Source organism: Notamacropus eugenii, chromosome 1, assembly GCF_028372415.1.
Source record: "Notamacropus eugenii isolate mMacEug1 chromosome 1, mMacEug1.pri_v2, whole genome shotgun sequence".
Classification (NCBI taxonomy): Eukaryota; Metazoa; Chordata; class Mammalia; order Diprotodontia; family Macropodidae; genus Notamacropus; species Notamacropus eugenii.
The window spans coordinates 439,337,227-439,364,724 of NC_092872.1; the positions used below are offsets into that span (position 1 = coordinate 439,337,227).

At 38.8% G+C, this 27,498-nt stretch overlaps 1 protein-coding gene across 1 annotated transcript in view; it reads right to left on the reverse strand.

The window, feature by feature from the left end:
• Positions 1–8,034: 8,034 nt before the first annotated feature.
• The window catches only part of BRINP1 (BMP/retinoic acid inducible neural specific 1), a 175,813-nt gene continuing 156,349 nt past the window's right edge, over positions 8,035–27,498 (reverse strand). Inside the window, exon 8 of the mRNA XM_072631757.1 lies at positions 8,035–9,651. Within this exon, the coding sequence (XP_072487858.1) occupies positions 8,511–9,651 (1,141 nt within the window). The 3' untranslated portion in view covers positions 8,035–8,510. The remainder of the gene's footprint in view (positions 9,652–27,498) is intronic.

Below are 27,498 nucleotides of genomic sequence, written 5' to 3' on the forward strand. Positions count from 1 at the left end.
GATAAACTCAGATTCTAAAGTAGAAACTGTTTATATCTATCCTGCTATATTCTCCATGAGAGTTCTGAGTAGCCCCAAACATCCAGAGATTTATCATCCTCACATTAGGAAAATTTCTCTTCTCAGACCCTAAATCTTTCCTCTTCTTTCTATAATCAGGTGATGTTGAGATCTACTTTGCCCAGAAGATTGATTCATTGATGTAGTGGGAAGAACTTTTACCTAGCAGACAGGATTCCTGTTTATACCACTAACTATCTTTAATCTAGGATAAGTCACTTAATAATCTGGGACTTAGTTTCCTCATCTGCAAAATGGGAGGTTTATATTGGATACACTCAAGGGTCTATTTAAACTCATATATCTTAAGATCCCTTCCCATGCCAGTATTCTCTAATCTAACATTTTATCTTCTAATTTCTATTTCATATTTAATAAAACATAAACTTGTAGTCAGAATATGGTCAAAAGCCTACAGGTGATTGGTGCTCTTGACTGGGAAGATTATGAAGTCACTTCATAGACTGATTATAAAAAAATAAGTTTTCACATGTTTGCTGTGGCCCTTTACTCAGTACCAGCTTCTGTAGAACTTATCCTTCCTAAGCATATTATAAAATATTAGATGTGGAAAGAGAAGACATTAGTAACTGGTCATTGACTTGCTGTGTGATGGTAGGTAGATTGCACTCCTACTCTGTACCTTATTTATATAGCTTGAAAAATCCATATTTCATCCTTGTTTCCTTTGCATATTGTTGCGCTGAAAGATCTTGTGTCTGTGAAACCCCTTGGGGGAAAATTCACTCCATAGTTTCAAGAACCATTAATATATGGCTTGCATTAGTATTCTTACTCATATGAATATCCACAGATATTTCTGATATGATATCCATTCCTTAAAGTGGATGTATAAGCTGAACCTTTGTAAATTGGTGTCCATATTAAAGCATTAGAAGAATTTAATACTTCTAGGAACCTTGAGGATTATAGACTTTTGGAAGAACTCATAGAGCTCATTCATTCTTACCCCATCATTTTACAGATGAGAAAACCGTAACATCTACATATATGATTTTGTGAACTCTAAGGATGCTTTCAACTCTAAAATTCTATGACATCTGGAAAGGGTGTATATTAGCCAATTCTTGGGGTTTACTAATGGTTATGTAAATTAATATTTTTCTGAGTCCTGAACTCCTCCCCTTCCATTTTCCAGTGGCATTTTAGCTTTTCCATTCCAACTTTTTCTGCTGTTGACTCCAGCTTCTTTTTGTTGTATAGCTATCTTCCATATTGACACTAAGGTTTCCTCGATTTTGTGTGTGTGTGTGTGTGTGTGTGTGTGTACATCTTTATTGATGTGTGGATGTGCATGTGTAATCTTCAATCATACGCATGTATTGGTGTACATAATAACTCACATAAATGATTTCATCTTGTTAAATTCCTGTCCATTTATCTTCATAAATCCTTCTCAATTCCTATCAAACCACCTAAAACTCTTCCTTTCCACCTTGGGATGCTTGATGTACCTCCTATTCCATCCACAGATATTCTTGCTATCTTTTATTCTACTTTTTGGGCAAGTTAGGGTTGTTAATCTACTGAAAGCTACTTGTATTCACCATGTTTCCTTTACATTGGCCCTGGGTCACCTGCAATTCTATTCTTCCTGAAATTGTAATGTTCCGTGATTCAGTGTCATGCTGCATCCTCAGAAGAATATTAAAATTTAAAACATGATCTTTTGTGACAAGAGGAAATTTGGAATGATGAAAATGCTTCTCCTTCCCACATTTAATATGGTCAAGTCTCATCCTCTCAGTCTAGTTGCAGGTCAGGGTTCGTTGGCAATGCCTGTCAAAACTAGCATAATACTACCAAACTATCTTGATGGGCTGTTCATATGACTGCATGCTGAAATCTAGGTAATATCAGACCTTCACATATACTTACCTAAATAATTGCCCTCTGCTAGTCTTCCCCAGATGCCTTATCATGGCACAAAAGTAATTCTATGTTCTCAAAGGCTATGTCAGTGGAGCACAAACTAGTCTAAAATACTTTACTTGCTTGCAAAGGAGGTTTTTAATATGGGTCCAATGGAGGACATGTCTTTATTTTGAGAACCTACCTAATGAAATACTGAGATCATTGTTAGATGACTAGCCACCACAAGATGAGTTTTTTTATCCACATCTTAGAAAGACTATCTATAAGTCTGACAGGACCCATACTGAAGAAATGAAGGAACCTTGAAGCATTAAGATAAGTACATATATATCTACATATATATGTATACACCTGTGTCACATCAGGTTGATATTATTTCAGGCTAAAGTAGCATGGAGAGGTCCAGGAGGAACCAGGATAGAGACTCTAGTCAAGCAAGTGTCTCTTGGCATATAAGACAGATATTGGCAAGATAGGATCAAATAGGGAGACACAATTTAAGACAACGATGAACATGTCATCTATCTGCTTAATGAATTTGAATTTTTTTAATATCTAGTTTTCTTAAATTCCATCATCTATCCATATTCAAGTTATGTAAAGAATACAACTTTCTTCCTACTGTCTCCCAAGGTGGGAGTCTCTAAGTTATTTCTAGATTATGTTCTTTGCATGGACCTTGGGGAAATACAACATCATCTCTAAAGTCTATTTACAAAAATCATATTCAATTCTATTCTGTTCTGTTATTTTTTTATCCATTTTGTTCTATCCAATTTCATTCCATTCTCTTCTATCCTATTCACTATAAGCTCCATAAGGGCGAGGGCATACCATTACTAAACTTTATATCTTCCCTAACTAAGCATAATGCACTCCACAAAGTACACAATTTATAAATGTTTGCAGTACATGTATATAATTTATATGTATATATTACATATATTATAATAATTCAGTATTATATGTATACATGTGTATATATATGTATATATACATATATGTAAAATTTCTAAAATCAGGCTCTTCAAAGGAGGAAGATGAGAGGGCTATATGTACATAGTAGGCACTTAGTTGATGTTTATTAAATGAATCTATGATGACCCAGAGACCTGAAACTTAAGACTAATTAATACCACTAGAAAATTCCCTCAAATTTGAAATCTTAGTTTTTCTTGCTGTTGATTTTTATGTTAAATGAAAGAGAAAGGTATCAAAAGGATGTTCCATCAGGTGTTCTACTTCTAAGGTCTCATCACAGAAATCCTTTTTAGTGATGTTACTGCACTGCCAATATGGTGGCGCCTAAATACAACATGGGTCAACCATCCCTGAAGTGTAACTTGATCCATGTTTGGAAATACATCACCAAGATAGTTACTATCTAGTGATTTCTGCTCACCCTGCTATTCTTTCCTACTGCACCCTGGTTGTCTAAGTGACCCATGCAGCTCTATCTTGGTGACCAAGTCTAACACCTCTGGTTATTTCTATGTCTTACAAATGCACAAAAAAAAAGTAGCTGGGAACAAGTTTAAGATAGACAACTGTTGCACTGAATGATTAGTCTAGGCCCTAAAATATATTTATTGAGCCAAGTGATCCCATTTCCTATTGCCACTGATCACATGAACTGGTTCATTGCACACCAGCCCCAGTACTTTGTGCCAGAAAGTCTCACCCTTTGTGCAATCATAATTTTAATAATCAAACAGAGACTTGCTGGTACCTCTGACCAGCCTCTTGCCCTCTGCTTTGATGAGGTCAAAGATGCCAAGGTCCAGATTTTACCAATGATTTCATTTGATAGCTAATTAATGGCCTTCCCTGGTTTCCATGGCAACTCCACGCTTTGCTCAGAGTCCTGATCCAAATGGGCATTCTACACACTTTGGCGCCTCAGCATCAGCATATTAATAAGACACCGTTGTTTCTTGGTTGCTGCATCAAGCTGGTAAGACAGTAATTGAATTACAAACTCCCTGGAAGCCTTCAGGAATCTCTTCCTCTCAGACAGAGAGAGGGACCCTGATCTTTCAGAGCATAGTGTCTGAATAGGAGTTAGGAGATCCAAAGGATAGCATATTCTCATGTTGGGAAGGCAGTCTTTTCAACTTGGAATAAAAGTGCTGAGGTCTCATTTATTCTTAGCCTTTGGGAATACTCCCATTTCCCTGGCATTTCCAATCATTCAATCTAGACTCCTCTCAAAAGTAGCCATATAAACACAAAACAAAGAAAAAAAATCACCCACTCTTCCCTCACTAAATATGTTTGGCAAGGAATGAGGAAAAACGGAAGGTGGAGAATTTGACTATATGAACAATTGAAAGGATTTAGAAGATTAAGGAAAAGGAAAAGAAATGGTCTTGGTAGTATCTGTATTCTTTAACTCCTAACTCTCCTCCAGGAATAGGCCTTTATCCTAGATATACCATGAAAGACATGCGATTATGTCAGCACATCCTATTTCATCTGGAAGGAACCTAAGAGACCATCTAGCACAACTCTACCACTTTACAGACAAAGAAACTGAGCCCTGGGAAGGGGAAATGATTTGTCTAAGGGCGCAAGTTGCTTTTTTTTCTTCCTCCTATCATTTCTCCACTCATTGAAGTCCTTTGTCACGTTAATGTCATTCTTTGAATTTTTTTATTCCCACCCATCTACTCTTTGTAGAGTGCTAGTGTCACTGGAAAACCTGCGGTGTGAATTCAGCACAGAATTTTCCACATTAAAGAATTTTGACTTCCATCTCTGAATCTGACATCCAAAAGATCTTCCATAAGCGAACCTACAGTAAACCATTGTGTGTCACCAAGTGGCACAAGTTCCTATTGAGGCACTGGTTAGCAAAAAGGTTATCTATGATTTTTCTATGTGCTCTGTTCTTGGAATGGATCACAAACATTTTCCTGGTTGAGCATATTAACGGATTCCTCTATGCTTCTGATACAATCACTGAGTCCTTGTGTTATTGTCACTTTGGGGTATGAAATCTCAATGACAAAATTCCTTCTGTTATGTGGTAGCCTAATACTTTGCATTTGGTTTAGGACAATAACAGTGATTTGGGGGGGTAGTGACTGTCAAGGTATACACTAAAATTTACCTGAACATATGGATGTATTGACATTGAGTCTATTTCACCTTATAAAGCTATGATATATTGGTTATATAACTACCTTGCCCCCTGACCAGCATATATATGTGATTATGGGCAAGACCCATCCTCTTTGGACCCTCCTTTATGAAAAGAGGAACTTGAGATTGATGATTTATATGATTCCTTGTAGCTTTAACATTCTATATTCTCATATAGTCTATAGTCCAAGGTCATTCTGGCTTTCCCATTCTATGTTCTAAGGCAACTTTCAGGTACATTACGCCTGAGCTGACATTCAACATAAAAATAATACTGCAGGTACTGGTGAAAGTAAGAAACTGAAACAAATTTATCTGTGGATTTCATGAAAGCTGGTATCCTTGTCTCCACACAAAGAGAATCATACATTCTGATAAAGCATTTCTTCAAAGAGCTACAGGATCATGGCATTATATGGTATAAGGGAAAGACCACTAGTTTAGGATTCAGGAGTCCTCTGTTTTAGTATTGGAACTATCATGCTGCATGACCTTGGATTAGTTCCTTATTTTTTTTTTTAACTGAATAAAGCTTTAACCTGCTGGGTCTTATTTTTCTCCTTCATAAAATGAGAGGGATGGTGATGATGTGATTTCTGTATTTAAGATTCAATTTTTTAGAACATTTTTAACTCTAACACTCAAAGTTTCAAGGTCCTCTGCAGCTTATACATTCCTCGTTCTCATGTTCTGTACCTAAAGTTTCTTCCCATCCTGACATTTTATAATTAAATGAGCTCAATCCTGAAAGTTGGAACATTAGAGTCATTTTGATTTCTTTCATCAGTGAATTACTCAGGAGGAATTTTCTCCTTTCTTTATTTCTTCCTTCCTTTTGAACACTTCTTACTCAGTTCTGTTTTGATTGGAGTCTTTGATGACCAAAAATATCAAACCACATAATGGTATTTTTCCCGCTGCAACACCCTTTATCTGTACCTGTGGTTATATATTCTTCTCTGTCTCTATCCCTGTATATCTTTGTCTTTTTGTTTCTGTCTCTGTCTCTTTCACTCTCTCTTTCTCCTCTCTATCTTCTATGAAAAGAAAAGTTGAGATTGATGATTTACACGATTCCTTCTAGAGTTAACATTCACTATATTCATATTCTGTAGTCAAAGGCCATTTTTGTTCTAACCAGTATACATCCTAAGGTAACTTTCAGCTATATTATGATATGTTTATGTCTCTCTCACATACATAAGCCCACCCCTTTATCTGGAATGCCAGCCTTCAGTTTGACTATTAAAATCCTATTTATCCTTCAAGACCCATTTTTTCCTGTTCATGAAGGTTTTTTTTCTGATCCTCCAGGTGAAAGGGAGTTATCTCTCCTTCCTAATAATGCCTGACATATTGTTCATACTTATAAACTTTGATTATTTTTTCTTGCTGTTGTATCTTTCTCCACTGAGACTCTACAATGATAGATACATATATGTGCACATATAGGTATACATGAACACACATTCACATGCAAGGGTTATATGAGAAGCAGTGTGGGGAAGTGAATAGAGCAATGTCTGGTTTTAGGGTGAAAAAATTCTGGGTTCAGTCCCTGTCTCTGACATATGCTGGTTACAGAATCAGACATAATTCTTTTTAACATCTTAATGACCCAGGAAATTACCTAAACCTATTGATTTACAGACAAGTTGCTGATATGAACTGGTAGAGGGAGTTTTAACAGTAGGAGATCCTTTGAAATAATGGGTGTCGAGAAGGGGTGGTGAACCTGAGGCCTCAAGGTCACATGTGGTCCTCTACATCTTCAAGTGCAGCTCTTTGACTAAATCCAAACTTCACAGAATAAATCCCCTTAATAAAAGGATTTGTTCTGTAAAATTTAGACTCAGTCAAAAGGCCATACCCAAGTACCTAGAAGGCCATATGTGACCTCAAGGTCACAGGTTCCCCACCCCTGGTCTAGACCAAATAAGATTAGAAAGCATGATGCACTGGAATGAACAACACTTGGAGTCACAGGTCCTGGATTCAAATCCTAGCTCTGCCATTTATTTTCAATATAGCAAGGGCAAATCATTTACCATTTCATTTTCTCATCTGTAAAATAAGAGGGTTGAACTAGATGATTTCTAAGGTTCCTTCCAACTCTAGATTTATGAACAGATAGGTATAGCTCTTATATACACATATGCATATATGTATGTGTGAATGTGATGGAATGCTATATATACATCCTACTTAATATTAAAAATCAGATTTAAAAAAAATTCCAGCTAGGGAGCTTTAATTTGTCAGGACAATGAATCATAGGATTTGGAGCTGGAAAGGACCTTGGAGATCATTTGAGTCAATATTCTCATTTTGTAAATGAGGAAACTAAGGCTTAGAAAGAGTCATCCAAGGTCACACAGAAAATATTAGGCCACATTTAGAACCCAAATGTGGACTCTAAATCCAGTGTTCTTTCCATGACACCATGTAGTTTTACATCTATCTTTTCCTACTCTCGCCTTGATATTCTCAGTTTTTTTTCTTTCCATTTGGATCACTGACTTTGTACTTGCCAGGGTTTGTTTGTAATATGGTGAAGGCTATTTCTTTTTCTTATCTCTCCTGCCCCCTCTTTGGAAGATCATGGGAGAGTTTGCAGATAAAATTTTCTTGGCATGTTTATTTTTTCAAAGTACCAAATTCAGACTGTACAATTCTCTAACTCTCTGGATCTCTACTAATCAGTGCCCCCAAAGTGCTAGCCCCAAAGCAGAAAGGATTTCTTTTACCCAGCATGTGAGGGAGAAACATACAGCTCACCAACCAATACCCTTCCCCGCAGAGCCTTCCTTTCTGCTGGTCTAGGCTTCTTCCCAGTCTGAATGAACAATCTGCCCTTACTTCACCCTCTCCCACCTTCAGGGTGAAGTGTCAGGTCCCCACAAGGAAATGATCATGAAGAGGATAGACATCTTAACTGAAGAAATCTCTTCTTTATCTTTGCCTATTTCCTCCTACAAGGAAAAATGGCAGTGTTTTTTTTTTCTTACATTACATATAGCTCTTTCTTTTTGTAATCTTAGCACCTGCACAGCAGAGATCTTTACAATTCATTGTGTACATGTTCCCTCCTCTACCCCCTTAATGCAGCCCCTGAAGCCTACCAAGCAACACCTTCACAGCTTGAAAGAAAGGTGCGACCCTTCTTTTATGACGGATTATAGAAATAACAAACATGCCCAACAGTTTTATACAGTTGCTAGAACGGTTTAGTTTTCCAACAAATGAAGAATTTTCTCCTTTCTTTGAATATTAATTACATTTTACAAATTTTTTTTATCTTTTTTTTTGTATTTGTTTTGTGGGTGGTGATTTTTTGTTTGTTTAGGTTTTGTTTTGTTCTGTTGTTTTGTACAGCAACAGGATCAGTCCCTGGCAAGGAGTCCCTGGGGTTAACAGAGTTTGGCTGTCATTTGGTCCGACTGTTTAAGGATCTCCGTGTTGTAGAGATCCAGTGCATGGTTCACACGGATGATCTCACTGTTGGTCAGTTTCAGGCGGTGCTTCAGCATACAGGAGAACAAATCCAACTGGGGTTTCCCTGGAGCCACAGGAGGCGCCAGTCTATTGATTCGGTCCCGGATATCTAGCAGCAGCAGCATCACGGAGGATGAGGAGTAGAACTGCCCTCCTTGTGTGTATGACTGGTTGACCTGTTGCACTGCACTCCGAAGGAGATCGGCATTGAACCGTAGGCTGTAGCCAAACACCTGTACATCGGAGATTTTGATGTAGAACTGCCTCTTGGAGGGATCAGACAGGTCCACCGGTCCCTGTCCAGTCTCATTGCGCAGTAGGGAAGGCAGCCGAGTCCGGCTGCGTAGGTAGATATGAACAGTCTCAAAAAAGGTTTTCCACCGGTTGCCCAGCAACAGAGTCCAGTTATAGCACTGGCCATTCTGGAGGCGAATTTTCTCCCAGCGCGGGTACCCAAATTCCCCAAAGGGCATATTCCAGCCTTCAGAGTGACTTCCACTAAAAGGGTTGACATAGACAAAGAACATGGGGTCCAGACTACTATTGCGCATCTGACAGATACGCATGGAGATACCAATAACCATGTGGATGAAGTCCATGCGGTTTCTGTTGCTCTTGAGGGTAAGGGACATTCGCTTGCGCCACCGGGGATCAAAGAAGGTGTCAAGGCGGATCTCATTGCTGATGAAGGTGGTATGGACGTAAAGGCGAGAGTCCATCTTCTGCAGTAAATACTTCAGCTCGAGATCCTGGAAATCCAGGTCTGTCTCAAAGCTGATGAACTGCTCACTACGCTCTGAATCCACATTCTGGGGCTCACAGCGACCTCTATAGAGCTTGTAGCCTTTGTTGCAGGAGCCACAGAGGGAGATGTTGGCCAGGCTGCACATGGCACAGCTGTTGTTGCCCCCGATGATGCAGGGGATGGGCCTCTGGCATAGGCTGGTACTACCATGGCACACACAACTTCGCTGACTTTCCAAGAAGGTCCCCCAGAACCCATTCTCATTGCAGTAGAGGAGGGACTGGACTCTAGTAAGCCACTGTTGTATAGTCCTGTTGAGAGAGAGAGAGAGAGAGAGAGAGAGAGAGAGAGAGAGAGAGAGAGAGAGAGAGAGAGAGAGAGAGAGAGAATATCAGCTACCTTTCAATAAACTGTGGAGTGGGGGGGGGCGGGTCAGGATGGGAGAAGTATCTAACCCGGAAAATAAATCTAGGCCTGTGCACAAGATACAACCTGATACTCAAGTTCCTATTTCTTTAGGAAAATGGTTCTGGTCAGAACTTCCATGGACTTGTGATGATAGAAATGGGTGAGACAAGAAAACCTAAATTTTAAGAACAGACAGCACCGGTCCTAGAAAGGATACTGGAAATAACTGACTCTCATTTCTGAAATTTAAAAAGAACAACCACCACAAAAACAAGATCATAAGCTTCAGGGGAAAGTGGACTGGATTTATAGTCAGGGGGCCTTCCTGGGTTTGAATACTAGTTCTACTACTTACTGGATGTGTAACTTTGGGTTAATTACTTTCCATCTCATGTTATAGTTTCCCTCTCCCTCCCTCTCTGCTACAAAATGAGGTTTATTTCAACCAACACATTGGGTTAGAAGAATTCTAAGGTCCTTTCCAGCTTTAAATCCTTTGACCTAAAGAGAGTAAAGTGATTTTTCCCAAGATCTTATCCTTGGGCAAATAGGTCCAAGGATAGGATGTATCCATCCCTTTTAAGAATCAACAAAAGTAAAGCTTCCACAAAGTCTACTTTGAACACAGCACACACACATACATACACACACACACACACACACATACACATACGCACGTGTTCATGAGCAGCACATGTTGAAGTGCTGAAGTGTTATTTCCCTTTTGGGAAATATCACACCCCTTGTACCTCTCTTACACATTTATATTCTATTTTATATTATAGGTTGACATTTATTCAACACAACTTTGTGTTGAATAAAAACACAATTTAATTACAGTTGTGAGTATAAATAAGCTAAATTCAAAGTTCCTTGAAGGCAGAGATTATGCCTTCTATTTATCTCTGTATTTCTCTAAGATTTTACCACAGTGCTTTATACAAATATATATTTTAGTTAAATAGGATATTAGAATTATTGTTGTCTTTGCCACTTGTCCATAGTAAAAGTAACCATGAATTTGCTTCCATTGGATTTTAAAATTAACAAGTTTTTCCCTTCCCTGGTTCTCAGAACCTGGGCTTTTTGAAGGCAATCCTATTACAAGTAGGACAGAAGAAAAACCTCATTCAGGGAAACAGGTAGAATAATAAGAAGCTATACAATGGGTACCTTAAAATCTGTATTGTTTGCTAAGTATGAGATACGAGTCCAATTTTTTCCAACTGAAGCACCCCCTCCTCCAAGTGGCCATGCTGAATGAACAACTGGAAATATGACTAGATTAAGGGATGGAAGACTTGGGTTCCAGTCAGTGCTCTGCCACTAAGACACTTTCTACCTTTGGTGACTCTCTTTTCCTTTCCTGGGCCTGTTTCTATAGCTAAAAAATTAGGGATGGAAAGAAAGAAAGAAGAAAAGAAAAATGAAAGAAAGAAAAGAGAAGGGAAGTAAGAGGAAAGAAGGAAGAAAGAAAGGAAGGAAGGAAAGAAGGAAAGAAACCTGGAGGTCTTAAGGGTCACTAGGCCTGGTTTCAGGTTTTGACCCTGATACTTACTAGCTATATTATATTCAATAAATTTTGTAATGTTTTTGAGCCTTACTTTTCTCATCTTTGGAATGAGGACAAAAAATATTTATATTACTTACCTTACATGATTACTGGGGAGAAACAAATGAAATGGTGGTTGTAAAACACTCTGTAATCCCTAAACACCACATAAATGTGAGCTTTTAGAATTGCATGATTTCTATGATCCCTTCAAAATCTGGCATTCTGTCACCCTCCATACCACCTAATGAAAATCTCCACAAAGACTCTCTTTCAAATGGACCACACGTGGCTTTCACCCCCTCTTAAAGCTCTCAGAACAATAATCCATTTAGAGGGTGCCTTTCCCAATCAACAAATATTCCACTGCCCTGATAGCGCCCCCTTTCTCCTTGCCAGTCATTGGAACTCTTTGTAAAACCTGAGGCTCCTACCCCCACCGTTAGAATAGACACTTCATTGTGACAAATTCTCAGACTCCTCCAAGCAGCTCAGAGCTCTGGGTGAAAAAAAAAAAAAAGAAAAAAAGAAAAGAGAAAAGAAAAAAGAAAGACAAAATTAAGGCCCTGGGAATATAGCAGCAGCAGACGTGGCTAATAACAAATTAGGATTCAGACCCTGTAGAACAGGAGGGGCGATTATGGACAGAGGCTCTCTGAGTTGGATTAGTGAAATTCATGGCACCTGCATAGGCTGACCTCAGAATAATCATTAGGCTGTGAGCTGTATCAAAGAGCACATTAATGATACAGCAATGAAAAACAGCAAGGGGGCTCAGAAAGAGGACAACGTGTAGGGATGGGGGGTAGGACCGCTGGAGGCAAAGGGGGTGAGGAAAACATGGAGGAAAGAAAGAAAATGGAGGGAAAGGATGACAAAAAGGGAAGAGAGACATGAGAGAAGAAAATAGAAGAGGTGATAGAGACAGGGGAAGAAAAAAAATGTAATGTGACCTAGAAAATAACACAGAAAAATGCCATGAAGGTGGGAAGGGGAAGAACTAGGTAATCTTTGAGGTCCCTTCCAACTCTGAAATTCTATGATTCTGTGATACATCAATTGAAGAGTGACATTATAATAGGATCATTACCTCATAGGATTTAAAATTGAAAGAGATATACCTTCTAATGCCCTCATTTTAGCGATGAGGTCACAGGCAGAGAAGTGAGATGACTTCTGCAAGGCTACATACATAGCTAATGGGTAACAAAGCTGGGACTCAAATTCAGGTCCTCTGACTCTAAATCTTCTAGGGGGGTGAGAAGTGAGAAAACATGGATGAGGAAATCTAGTAAATCCATGATTAACCGAAAGTGAAAGAACAAAAGTCCATTACAGACCTGTCAAATTTGTGCAGTCCAGAGCAAATGTAGCCTGAATCAGATTGAAATGTAATTGATAAAGTGTTTAACAAAATAAATAAAATGCGACACAACACAGATGATGTAAACTGGTGGTTTTCTAAGTCAGTATGCAGTCAACAGGCATTTGTTTCTACTTGAGTTTGACACTACAGCCTTAAAACGTAAGATTGGAAATGTAAATTAACAGAGCTTTGAGGGAACTTATGGCTAATCTAACCCAACCTCCTCTTCCTTCCCCCTCAAATCCCATTTTAAAGATGAAGAAACAGGCTCAGAAATTATTTACTCCAGTTAGAAAAATTTTGCAATGACCACAGCTAGATTTCAGGTCATGACTCTCAGGCCTATAATCTTCTTCATTATTTTTTCTGTCTTGGATTTTGAGGATAAAGAGATAAAGGTCACATTAAGGATCTAATGTTAGTTGCTTATTTTAAAACAACTTCCAGGGGACAACTTGGATCCAGGATACATTCATGTCAACCTACTACAATTATATTTCCATCCACCACCCAGGATAGGGATCACTAATGTCAAGAAAGATGACAAACTAAATTTTAGTTACAGTCCACAAGCTAAAGTTAGAGTTTTAAAATGTTAAAGTAGGCTGACCCTTTTAACATGGAATGCTAAAGTTAGATGGGGCCTTGGTACATAGAATGTTAAAGGTGAAATGATCTTAAAACAAAGTGTTGGTGCTAAAATGTACTTTAGAATATAGACCATCTAATAAGAGGTTATATCTTAGGACATAGGATATTAGAATATAAAATATTGGATAGGTTTATTGGGACTTTAGAATATAATAGATGTGGAACACATGTTCTAAGGTCCCTTAAGACAAAGAACATAGGAAATTGTCATTTTAAAGGACTATAAACTGCTTAGACATAGAATGTTAAAATTATGTGACCTTAGCTTATAGACCAGGGGTAGACAACCTGCGACCTCAAGGCCACATGTGACCCTCTAGATCCTCAGCCCTTTGACTGAATCCAAACTTCATAGAACAAATCCCCTTAATAAAAGGATTTGTTCTGTAAAACTTGACTCATTCAAAAGGCTGCACCCAAGAACCTAGAAGGCCACATATGGCCTTGAGGCTGAATAGACTGTTAGTTCAAATAGGACTTCAGAGATAATAGTTTTTGCAGATGAAGATACTGAGGGTCATGTATCAGAACTGACTTGTCCAAGGGCAACCTATACATAACAAGAGAAGCAGAACCTATCCTCTTAACTTTGAGTAAGTACCCTTCCTAAGGCAGGGAAATGGAGAAATACTGTCAATATTAAGGGATGAATTGAAAACAATTTTTAGGTTCACTTTCCGTGAACCAAAAATTTCAATTTGCCAGGAAATCTCATATAGGTTTAAACATTAACTGAGGTTTTGGGAAAAGACTAGGCCAGCAGGGGGGAGGAGGTTAGAGGATGGATGAAAGAATAGAAGAGGAAGAGGCCATCAGGTAGGATAAAAAGAAGAGTAAATATGGAAAGAATGGAAAAGCACTGAAAGTTTGAGAGTGTGAAGGGACCATTACCACACTGTTCGCCTGCTCCAGACCTGCCAGGTTCTTTCTCCCCCATGCACAGATAATTGGAGCTAGCCTGCAAGTAGAGAGGCGAGGCTAGGGAGCATGGGAAGGAGGGACTGAATTCTATAAATAACCGCTCCCAGGCTAGCAAGTGACAGGCTGCCTCAGCCCTGGGAACAGGAGAGGTCTGCTTAACAGGACAGCGCTAGTGGGAAGGGTCTTAGAAAGGGCTGACACAGCCCTACTGCAAGGCATTTGGCGTAAGGCCACAAGGAACGTTTTTGAAGATGCTTTTTCCCCTCCCTGGAGACCTAACGTGCCTTCCACTTTTGGCAAACTCTTAACTCCAATACAACCAAATAACTAGCTTTCTTTACTCCTGGATTTCAATACGTATTGACTGGAAAGAGGGACATGATGTACCAAGGGGAAGGAAAGAGGAAGGGAGGGAGAGAATCTCTCTGTTCCTTTCTAAATCTCTGCTGCTTAACCACCCCACTCCTTACACCATCATCTTCCCCCGCCCTGCCCCCTTCCAGTGTTTGACCATTCAGCTCCTCCATGGAAAATGGCATGATTTTGCTTTACCATGCCTACATTCTAAATTCTTCAACAAATTCTTCATTCAAGTAAGAAAAAAATAACAAAATGATAAAAATATACAATGGAAATCATAGAATGTCTGAACTGGAGGGAACCTTAGAACACAGAATGACAGAACATAGAATGTTGGAGCTGGAAAGGACTTTATAACATAGACTATCAGAGATGGCAGGGACTTTAGGATACAGACAGCGAACAAGCATTTATTAAGCACTTACTAGGAGCTATATCTTGTGCTCAGCATTGGGGATGCCAGGGAATGCATAAATGTTCAAACAGTAGAGCTCAGTCACTGGATCCTAGAATCCTAGCACTAGAACTCAAAGAGACTAGTTTATCTAGTCCAACCCCTACATTTTACAGAGAGGAAGATGAGGCACAGAGAGGTAACTCTGGGTTTGCATACAGTTAACACTAGAACCAGACATTCAGCATCACATTCTATTATTCTCCCCAATCCTTTCAGTAGTCCACAGAATTCCAATCCAGGGTATCCAGGGTTTAGGGAGAATCAGCTGGGATCTTCCTCCCCCTCTCCAGAACTGGCCAAGGGCCTGAATGACAGAGTTTCTCTTTCAGAAGCCTGAGGCTAAACCCCAGGGTGCCATTGCCTAAGCACAACCCACTCCCCACCACCTTCAGAACCACCCACTCCACTCCAGCAGGCCAGGCTGAGAGGCCTAATTCACACCAAACACCCTGCTGATTTTAATTGGCGGCTTTGCCTATGAAAAGTAAAGAACGGAGCTGTTGGCATTTTGGGGAAGATCAGACAAATATACAGCCAGAGAGTCTAAGAGTAGGGTGAGTAGAGAAGGAGATAGAGATAAAATAGAAACTAATCCATAACTCCCATTTGCTAACTGGGTGTGGATTTTAAAAGTAGAAAGGATGGATAATTTCAAAATGAAGCCCTTGTTTTGAAGTATTCCTTTCTTTATCTTCTGGCTCCTTTGTTGGCATTTCTTTGACACTGTAATGAGAACTTGATTAATTCCCTCAAATTCTATAAAATGGTTACTCCTTAGAGCATAGGCCAGGATGGAAGACAAACGCTAATTTTTAGCTTTTAGATGATACGCTGAATTATATTTTACAATTATTTGTTTATTTTGGAAAGACACTGGGAAAAGATGAATAAGTCAAGGTTTGCAACATGCTTTGAGCTCAACTAAAAGGAGTCTTGGATTATGGATGTGGCATTATGAATCATGACTGGACATTAGACCCACTCCTTGATCATCGCTTTGCTTCACAGCAAATATTTCATTCCTTTAATTGTCCACCTTCAGTAGACAGCCACTCACTTCAGGCACTTTACTTTGTGACCTTGAGTGAATCACTTCCCCTCTTTGGGCCCCAAGTCTCCTCCTTTGTAAAATAATGTGCTAGGACTAGATCATAGAATGCTAGAACTCAAAGAGACACTAGAGGTCCTCTTTCCTGACTCTCTTTTATACTTTGGAGAAAGACTGTAGGGTATAGAAGAAAAGTCACTGCACTTTTAAATCAGAAGCTCTCTGTTGGAGTCTTGACTCAAACCCTTATTAGCTTGGGGACCCATTTTTCTGAGCCACAGTTTGTTCATCTGGAAAATGGAAATGCATGCTTAGATTATCTACCTCACCAGGGCTGTTGAAAAGAAAGTGCTATAGGAATATGAGTTATTATTATCATTATGAAGAACTTAAGGCTAATTACAGAGTAAGCTGGTTTGCAGAGTAGGATAGGGACTCAGACTTAAATAGGATATTGAGCATCTGAGACAAATAGCATAAAATGTACCCTCAAATCAAAACTTTTAAAGACAAATTCTGTTATGAAAGATAGAGGGACCATGATCTACTAGAGGAAAGATTTTAGGATACTCAAAACTGTTGTTGGGGAAACCACTAATTTGGGGAGGAGCCAGGTAAGCCTGGACAGAGGAGGAGGAGTTTGAAAGAGCCAAAGCAGGTAGGAAGATAATTTCATGTTCTTAACTAGTTATTCTTGCTAACTCGGTGCTGATCTTAGTTGTTTCTTTGCTACTGATGAGCATTATTATTATCAGTACCCTATAAATATCAATGCCCTGGGTGAATGCCCCCATGGCTCTACTCTAGTTATGACTCTGCTAGAACTAGAACCTATGCTATCTGATTTCCAATTTAGGGTTTATCCTTTGTTGCTGCTGTTCAGTCACTTTCAGTCATAACCCCATTTGAGGTTTTCTTGACAAAAATTCTGGAGTGGTTCGCCATTTCCTTCTCCAGTTCATATCAGAAGTGAGGAAACTGAGGCAAACAGGGTTAAACAACTTGCCTAGGGTCACAAAGCTAGTGTCTGAGACCAGATTAGAACTCAGAAGAATGAGTCTTCCTGACTCTAGGACTAGTACTCTATCCATTGTACCACCTTGCTGCCTTCAAAAAAAAGTGTTTATTTTACCCAACCTCATGAGGTATCTTTCCATTTCTGAAGCTGGAAAGAGAACAGGATTTGGGTCAGAAGTACTAGATTTGAATACTAGCTCTGCTATCAAAGAGATCACCTGGGCCTCAGATTCCTCATCTGTAAAATTACTTAGACTAACTTTTAATTCTAAAACTTCTGCTCCTAATGTTTCCTCAATAATGATATCTTCCCACGGTTCCCTCACAACAGTATACTCTAACCTATGAGTCAAATTATTAGCAAAATGCAAAGGTCAGAAAAAAGATTTCATGAACCATTTAAATCACTGTGACTTAACTTGGGATAATTGGTAGTGCCAGGAATTTCTGGAAGATAAGTTCAGACAGTGCTCCTCATAGCTGGGGAGACAGAAGAAAAAGCAAGGACAGGAAGAAAAAAAAAAGTACAGAAAGGAGGCACAGAGTTGACCTGAGAGGAGAACCAAGGACACCAAACCAGAGAACAGCAAAACAGCTACAGGCAAGTGCTTCCTTCTCCCTGGATGAAAAGTCGTATGTGTTTCTTTAAAATTGGAAAGTCGGGGCCTTAATTGAAGAGAAAAATGGGACTGATTCGCACAATTATTCTGGTTTGTGCCCGGGAGAGTCTGCTGATGTACATCATCAGCTGCAGCTCCAGGCTCACTTTCTATGCGGCAGCAATACTCAGGGCCTGAACTTGATCGAGGAAAGAGAAAGAGTCAAAAGCCTCTCAGAGATGGGGCTGAAGGGCAGGAAGAAGTAGAGAGTTCCTGGGGCTGGCATTTTCAAAGTGGCTTCTCTCCCTGAGTGGCAGCAATCAGACAGGAAAATGGGAGCTGTCCAGCTGAGAAGCCATAGATGAGAAATGGGATGATCTGACTTTACTGCATTTAACCCTCAAAAATCATGGTGAACTCATCTGGGATGAGAAGAAAGGCACTGAAAGGGCAGGCCTAGGCCAGTCATGTCTTCATTACCCTCTAGGTTGCACTTCTAACTCACCTAGACCTTCTTTATAATGCTCCAGAAACTTCCTCATCCTGAAAGCTCACTCAGTCCCTGGACTTCATACTCTGGAAGTACCTTCCACCCTCTGGCCTCTCCCTCTGATTGAGGTTCCTTCCCAAACCTCCACTTTAAGGAGTCCCAGGTCAGCCATGTCTTTTCTCCTCTCCAAGCTGAAATCTTGTTTTCCTTATCTTGCCCCCTTAAACTTTTCTCTCCTTCCCCTACCAAATATCCCATGGCTTTTCATTTCCCTTTTACATGTTGTTTTCCCCTGTTATAAAGTAAGTTCTTATAGGGGCAGGAACGGTCTTTCTTTCTGTTTCTATTTGTATTTCCAGGGCTTAGTGCAGTGCTAGAATGCAGCAGGTGTTTAATAAATGCTCATTGACTTGACATAGGGGCTGCAATCTAACTTATATTGGGAAAGAAGTTGTCCTTGATGATTTGGCTCATCTATGCTTTCCAGAACTTTCTGCATCATAAAGGAAAGAGAACTTTAACTGTATTTGGACGGTCCAGAATCAGATGAAATTGCATCAAGGGGGACCTTAAAAAAAAGAATATTAAAGCTGGATGTGGCCTAACATACTATGCATTCCAAATAACATATTTTACATATGAGGAAAGTGAGATCTAGAGAGGGAAATAACTTGCCCAAGGGAAGAAGCTAAACCCTCCCTTTAAAGAGTTGTAGGTTATCCTAGGACTTGGGTTATTTCAGGAAAAGCAGAACCAGACTTGTATTTTACCAGGCAAAATAAAAAATGGAATGTAAATAAATCCTCTCTGTCCTACCTTTGGTTCACCTATACTACCCCCTACTTCTCAGTCTCTGAGCAAAGTCCCCAGACTATGAAATACTAACTTGAATTCAAGTACTGAAGGTTGGGTATTGTTCATACAACTTATTTTATGCTTCATCAGACAAGTTCTCGTTTGTTTGGGGTCCATTAGCCTTGTTTCTTCAGTCGTACTGTATTTTCCATAAAGACTAAAATTTACTAATTAATTATGTGACCTTAAAATTTTTAACTTGTACCTCCCTGAGCCTCCTATGTTAAGTGAGTTGGTTAGATAAGATTGCTAAAGCGTCTCTCCAGATGTCATAGTTGATGTTCTATGTTCTAACATTCTAAGATCCCTTCCATATTCTAAGGTCCCTTCCAGCTCTGGCATTCTAGGTTTTCAAGTGTCTTTCAAATAAAACACTCTGTGTTCTAGCATTTTATGTGCTAATGTCTCTTCCAATTGTTAGTCTATGTTCTGGTTCATCTTTCAAGTTCAGCATTCATTTTGTATGTTCTATAATTTTGTATGTTCTATAATTCTGTATTATGAAGTGTCTCTAAGCGTTAACATTCTGATTCTCTCATTGGTTTTGTACTTAGAATCTCACCCAGGCAATAAATATTAAGAAACTTTCCAATTTTTTATGTTTTCTCCACATACACTCCCTTAATGAATAAAGAATTCAATTGTTGTTTGGGGACTAAGGTTTTTAGGTTTCTTTCGGTTTTTAAATTTGAGATGAGGCAAAGAAAGCCTGAAAAATAAGGGAAAATTCAAGATATCAGCTCTAATCTCAAAAAAGGATGTCTTGAAGATATACTTTGCAGCTGAAGTGGGGGGACTGGATGGACTCCTATGTTTTTTTCAGAGTTGGGCTATACTGACAGAGTAGGACTGGTTTAGTAGCCACAAATAAAAGAGATTCAAAAGGGACAAAAGAAATAGGAAGGATGGGACCTAGAGGAGAGGGGAGGAAGCTGAGGGAAGGTGAAGGCAACACTATAGGCAAAAGGGTAGGAAAGGAGTTTAACTTTGGAAGGGAGCTCCTGAGGTTTTTTAAAACTAATACAGATTCCTTCCACTGATTCATATAAGCCATAAGAAGATAAAGAGACAGACTTTCACCTGAAATGCTAAATTCTGTGATGGGAAACCCTGATGAATACAAAACACATTCTGTACAGAGTCATAACCCTGCTAGAAAGGACATTGACAGGATGGAGAGTGATCAGAGGAGGGAAAACAGGAGGCTATTCAAAACTGCACGATACAAGGATCAGAAAAAGGAACAAGAGATAGTTAGCCTGGAGAACAGAAGAAAATAGCTGTCTTCATGGATCTGAAGAGCTGTCACATGGAAGGGGCATTGGAATTATTGTGCTGAGTTTCAGAGGGCAGAACAAAGAACAGTGGGTAAAAGTTGCAGAGAGGTAGATTTCAGCTTCATTGGAAGGAAAATAAGCAAAACAAAACAATCAAAAAACACCTTTCTAACAATCATAACTGTCTCAGAGTGAAAGAGGCTTCCTTGGAAGGTAGTAAGTTCTCCATCTCTGCAAGTTCTCAAGCAGCGATGGTAAAAAAAAAAAAAATGTCAGAAGTGTCGTAGAGGAGATTTGCATTTAGGAACTAGGTGCTTTAGACAACATTTAGGTTTCCTTCTGACTATCACCAGTCATCTTGGACAGGAGAAAAAGGAAATTTGTCCAGGAGAATAGGGTTCATAACCTCTCTCCTCACACCCATTCCCAGGACCACCAAGGGAATATGCCCAGGAAAATAGCACCAGTAGATAAAAGCTGTTTATGCTTTCTATTTATAAGCCTAGTCTTATAAACAGGGGACCTGAAGTGGTGCATGATGGTCACTGAATTATATAAGTGGCATAGTAGATAAAGAGTGCAACCTGGAGCCAGAAGACTCAGTTGTGTTACTCTGAGCAAGTCACTTCAGATCTCTCAGGTTTGGTTTGCTCAGCTGTAAAATGAGGATAATAACTGCACCTAACTCCCAGGCTGGTTGTGAGGATAAGAAGAGATAATATTTGGAGCATGTTGGATTTACCGTGAGGAGGCTAGTCTTCTAGTACCAACTCTGCCATCAACTTTGGTGGCATTGGTCAAGTGACTTTTTCTTGTCCTCTTTATTTCTTGCCTTTAAAAAGGAGATTAAATTTAATGAGACAGTGGAAGGAGTGCTAGACTTTTTGGAGGGGAGGTTGAGGGAATCTTATTTCAGATCCTACCTTCTAGACTTACTAGCCATATGGTCATCAACAAGTAACCAACTCTCTGAGCCACAATTTCCTTATATGTAAAACAGGAATGATAATAAGCATAGCTAGTTATCTATCTCATAGTGTTTTTATGAGGATCAGATGAGATAATGTATGTGTAGTACTCAGTAAACTTTAAAGAGTTACAGAAATGCCAGCTATCATTACTTCAAATATTCAAGGATCTGTAGTTTTATCAATACACTGGCTAGATGGTACAGTGGATAGAACCTGGAGTCAGGAAGACTCATCTTCTTAAGTTCAATTCTGGTTTCAGATACTTCCTAGGCATGTGACCCTATTTGCCTCAATTTCCTCAATGAGCTAGAGAAGGAAATGGCAAATCACTCCAGTACTCTTTCCAAGAAAACCCCAATGGGTTCACAGAGTCAGACATGACTGATACAGATGAACAACAACAAAGCTTTATCAATATGGGTACTCCTGCTATCGGTGCAGATATTAACTCATCCCCAATTTGGTAGATTGTTTTTTTTCAAAGTTACCATGGTCACATATATCTCCTTTCTACAACAAACCTGTTGATACATGCTTCTGAATTTAATAACAACCATCACTTACATGGGGTCTTAAGGTTTACAAAGGGGTTTACAGTCAATATTTATTTGACTGCCAAATAACCCTGTGAAGTATTACCTTCCTTTTATAGATGAAGAAACTAAACTTCAGAAAGATAAGTGACTTTTCCAGGGTCACAAAGCTAGTAAGTTTCTCAGATGGGACCCAAAGAATTTCCTGATTCCAAATTCAATGTTCTGTCAACTAGACAACATTTTCTTCCCTACACTGGCTAGGTTAGTTCTCACATAACACGAATCCATCACTGTCCCTATGTATGAAGTCTTTCCAACTTCTTAGAATATATCAGAGTTGTGGCTTAAAGGGTACAGGCTTTGTGAACACAGGGTCATTCACCAATGTATGATATAACATCAGAGGAGGATTTTTTTTCTGTATAATATATTTATAATAGTGGTTATTGTATAATTATATCCATGCATGCTGTATAATTATATATAAATTATGTAGGTATAATTAAAAGTAATATAATTTCATAATAATTATTATATATAATATTATGTATGATTTAATTTGACACATTATATAAAACCATATGTAATTATTATAATAGTATTTATTACATTTATGCTTAGTTGTTTTTCAATCATTTCGGATTCTTCGTGACCCCATCTGGGGTTTTCTTGGCAGAGATACTGAAGTAGTTTGCCATTTCCTTCTCCAGCTCATTTTGCAGATGAAGAAACCAAATCTAACAGCATTAAGTGATTTGCCCAGGGTCATACAGCTAAGGCCAGATTTGAATTCATAAAGATGAGTTTCTCTGACTGCAGACATGGCACTCTATCCACTGTGCCACCTCGCTGCCCCATTTATTATTATTATTACTTATAACAATAATGATTATTATTTAACATACAGGACCAAGTTAGCAAAAGCAAGTAGGAGTTTTACAGAAGTGAAGTGCCCCGAGTCACAAAGTAAACAAGTGTCCGTCAGGAATGAAACCCCAGGCTCTTGAGTCTTAGCACATTTTCCACTAGGTAAATGGTATTTGTCCTAACTGTAATAATCCAATCCCTACTACATGACAGGTACTATGCTATATCCTGGTAATAAAATGATAAAACAAAATAATCCTTGACCTGAAGGACTAAATTCCATAAGAGAAAATACTAAATAAATACAAAATGTATACAGATTGATTTTCTGGGTGGTAGAAGATGGGGGGAGAGGGGATTATCCCCTAGGGTCCTTTTTATGGCCTTGAGTAATAAATAGCACCTGAACGGAACCTTGGAGGAACCTAGGTAGTCTTTGAGGAAAAGGAGGCAGGCTCTGAAAAAGCCGAAAGATAATGGGCAGAGTAGCACTGAAGACAAGTGGGTCAATGTGGCTGGAACACAGAACATGGAAAGGAAACTAATGCATAATAAACCTGGAAAGGTAGGCTGGGGCCACCTTTGGAAGGGCTTTAAAAGTCAGGCAAAGTAATAGCCTTTCTGGTCTTTGCCCTTTTGCTCAAATCACTCCACCCCCATTCCTAGAATGGCTTCCCCACCCTATTTCTAGCTACTGAAGTTATTCAATAGAATAACTTTTTTTTTTTTTTAAGAGGCAATAGAGGCTAAGTGACTTGCCCAGAGTCACACAGATTCAACTCTCAAGGTCCAATTCAGATGTACTTCTTAGGCAGCCTGGTGACCCAGTGGATAAAGCACTGGACCTGGAGTCAGGAGGATCCAAATTCAAATTTAGCCTCAGACACTTACATAATACTTGGCTTTAAGTCATTTAACCTCTGTGACCTAAGTTAAGTTAACTATAAAATGGAGATAATATTATTACCTCTCTCCCAGAGGTGTTGTGAGAATCAAATGAGAAAATATTTGTAAAATATTCAGCACAGTACTTGGCACATAGTAGGTATTCACACACGTTTCCTTCCTTCCTATATGACGTCTCCCCAATATAAAATTAGTCTACATTGGAGAATGGGATCCAAACCTAGGTCCCTTTCCCATAATATACTACCCTCCCATTTTAGGAAAGAGTGGTAAAAAAAAAAAAAAGAAATAACTTAGCCAACGTCACACAGCGGTCATTTAGTGACTGGTCTTAAGCTTGAACTTAAGTTTCTAGGCTCTGAATCTAGAGCTCTTTAAGCATCCTCCCCTTTATTCCCCATTGGCACTTTAAGAACATCATTTAAGCACCAATGAACTCATCACTGTGTGTACCTGTACACACATACATGTATATATGTATACATATATGTATACACATATAGGAAATATATGCACATATACATATATACACACATGTACGCATATAACACATACATAATATACATACATATAAACATATACATGTACATATATACACAAGCAAAACTGTATACATGTGTATATGTGTGTATACATACATACACATACATACATACATATAAATTCCCTTTTCACTCTTTGTGATAGTTCCTGCCTGGTGATTTCCATTCATGGGCAAGGATGGGCTTATGATACCTGTGCTTCTAAATTTACGAGATGATGCAGTGGAAAGAGGGCTGGGTTCTGAATTTCAGGACCTGGATTCAAATTCCAGCTCTGCTACTTGTGTGATCCTGATCTGGATTTAGAAAAAAATTCAAATCCAGCCCCAGATATGTAACCAGTTGTGTGACCCTAGACAAGCCATCTGAACTCTTGCCTGCCTCAGATTCCTCATCTGTAAAATGGGCGTAATAATAGCCTTAATCTCTTTGGGCTGTTGTGAGGATATAATGTTAATATTTGTTAAATACTTTCCCATCCTTGAGCCCATCATGTAAATGCTATGATGGTGACGGTGATGATGATGATGATGATGATGATGGAGGAAGAGGAGGAGACCATGATCATGATGGATTCCTCTTCAGATAAAGTTCTGGTTAGTCGACCTGTAAAGTCTCTTCCAACTTAGAGCTTGGTGAATGTTATCCCCATTTTTTACTAGAGGAAATTGAGATTTGGGACTATTACATGACTTGTCCAAGGTTACACAAGAAATGCAAAAGCTGGAGCTCAAGCCCATATCTCCTGACCCCCAATTCCAGTGTTCTTTTCAGCATCTTACAGTGAACTTCTCTCTCAAGAGATCATAACCTGCAGGATCGATCAGTTTATACTGTCTGAATAGAAAACTACTTCTGCGCCCTAAGGCTGGTGGGGGAGGACTACACATACATACATACATTTATGCATACATACATACATACATGCACATTTATGTAGATATATGTTTATAGGTATGTACAAGCCATAAAAAGAAAAAATATAAAAGGAAAACATATATGTATTTATATATATCTTTTTTTTCTTTTTCACTTACATCAGTCAAGTGAATCAAATGCCCTACTTGGTACAAATGCAGAATGACAAATAGGAGTCGAAATGGAAATATATCTAGCAATGTTGGCTTAAACAAATTCAGCTCCTCAGTCTTGAAAAAAAAAACAAAACTCCTCCCTTGTCAGCACTCGCTTCTCTGCCCCTAAGACAGGGTGCTTCTGGGTGAATGTGGCTTCCTGCTTCACTGGCATATTTTTATCTATAAATAGGAAGGGGATGCTAAGAACCCCCCGTTAGCCAAGAGTTTGGATGCCATATGCTTGGAGGAGTGATGTGTAGGCTGATGTAACTGATGGACTATACACAGGAAATTGGTGTTATTCATATGAAGGACAAAAAATAGTTAATGAGAGCATTTAATACATGCTGAGGGTGAATTATGGGTCATACTCATCTAGATTCTTCAGCCTAAGGGCCAGGGCCAGCTGGATCTGCTGGGGTGGGGAGGTGGGCAAGCTACAGAGGACTTAAAAAGGGACTACATAAAACAGTTCTGCCCATCAACAACAGATAAGAGGGCCAGTGTGATGTAGGAGAAGGAATTCTGGGATTATAGTCAGGAGACCTGAATTCATATCCCACACTCAGTATCTACTAGCCATGTGACTCTGGGCAAATTACTTTCCCTCTCAAGGCTTCAGTTACTTCAAACAAAATGGAAATAATAATACTTGCAGGATCTTCACAAGGTTGTAATGAGGAAGGAGCTTTGCAAACCTAAAAGATATATACATGTATATGTATGATGTATGCATATATGTACGTATATGTATGGATGTATATATCTGAATTATTATTATGGGAACTGTCAGAAAACTATAGTGAACACAGGTAGGTCTTGTTTTAAGAAAATATGATACATGGAAATCTAAAATCATAGAAACTCATATTAAAATAATTGTTTTTATCAGAAGACACATATGTCTGTAGACAGATATTGGCAGTCTCAGACAGTAAGTAGTCAAGGAGGGTATCGTTATCAGACATCAAAAATAGCAAAGAGAGGCAAGAATTCAGGCAGGCAAAAACCAAACATGATAAATACCTGGAAGCATGGGGAGACTTACATGAACAGATAAAAAGCAAAGCAAGCAGAGTCAGGAAAACATGCACAATGACTACCATGATCTAAAAGAAAAGAACAGAAAAACAATTGAAGATGAAACAGCTTGGCCTTGGCCAAGAAGAGATATGAGAAGATACCTCCCTCCCCTTGCTCCATTACACAGGTAGAGGGGAAGGGAAAAAGGGTATCCAAGGATGTGGACTATCACTTATGATATCAGATTTTAAAAATATATTGAGTTCTCTTTCCTTCTTTCTTTTTAAAGATTTTTTTTTGTTATAAGAGATGGTTCTCTGGGAGAAAGAAGTGAGAGAAATATAGGAAACATCTTGTTGATTTAAATCCAAAAGATATCAATAAAAATCTATTTTAAAATAATCCAGTTAGGCAAGGCATTGATGAAGGTATGTAATTGCAATGAGTTCATGCCAAGAGGAGTAATATTCTCAGAGAACAGACCCCTGTCTTTTATTCATTACAAAATCCTGATCAAATCCTTTGTGGTATTCAGTGATATCTAGTTCTGGGCATGACATTTTAGAAACAACAACAACATTAATAAATGAGAGCACACTCAGAGGAGGGCAGTCAAGATAAGAAGACTTGATGCTATGATTTTGGAGAATCTTTCAAGAAACTAGAAATATGTTCCCAGAAATGAAGAGAAGGAGAATTCTGTCTCTAAATATGTGAAGGGCTATCATATAAAACAGGTATCATGATGTCTTGTTCAGGGTGATTCTAGAAGATAAAAGTAGGAACAATAGAAGAGAATATGACTAAGGAAATGGAAATTCTTTCAATATTAGCTTTCATTTTAGAGGCTTGTTCTTAACCTGAAGATTTCAGAACACTGCAAGTGCTATACATGGCTTTCTAACACCTACAGTATTGTCAAGAAGATGGGCTCTTGACATAAAACAAAACAAAGGACCAGAGTCATCTAAAAAAGTGTCATAATTAAGACAGCAGGGACATGCACATAAAAGCTCACAGCATCTGGCTTGTTTTGTCCTGGTAAAGTATTGGAGGACTGGGATCAAAAAAGAGTACATTAGAGAGAACGTTGGATGGAGAGTCCAAAGTCCTGTATTCTAGTCCCGGCTGTGTGACCTTGGGCAAAACTTTACCTCTTTGAGTCAGTTTTTGACAAAGTTTTTGAGTCAGTAAGATGAAGCCCATTTGAATAAGATGTTTCTAAGTTTTCTTCCA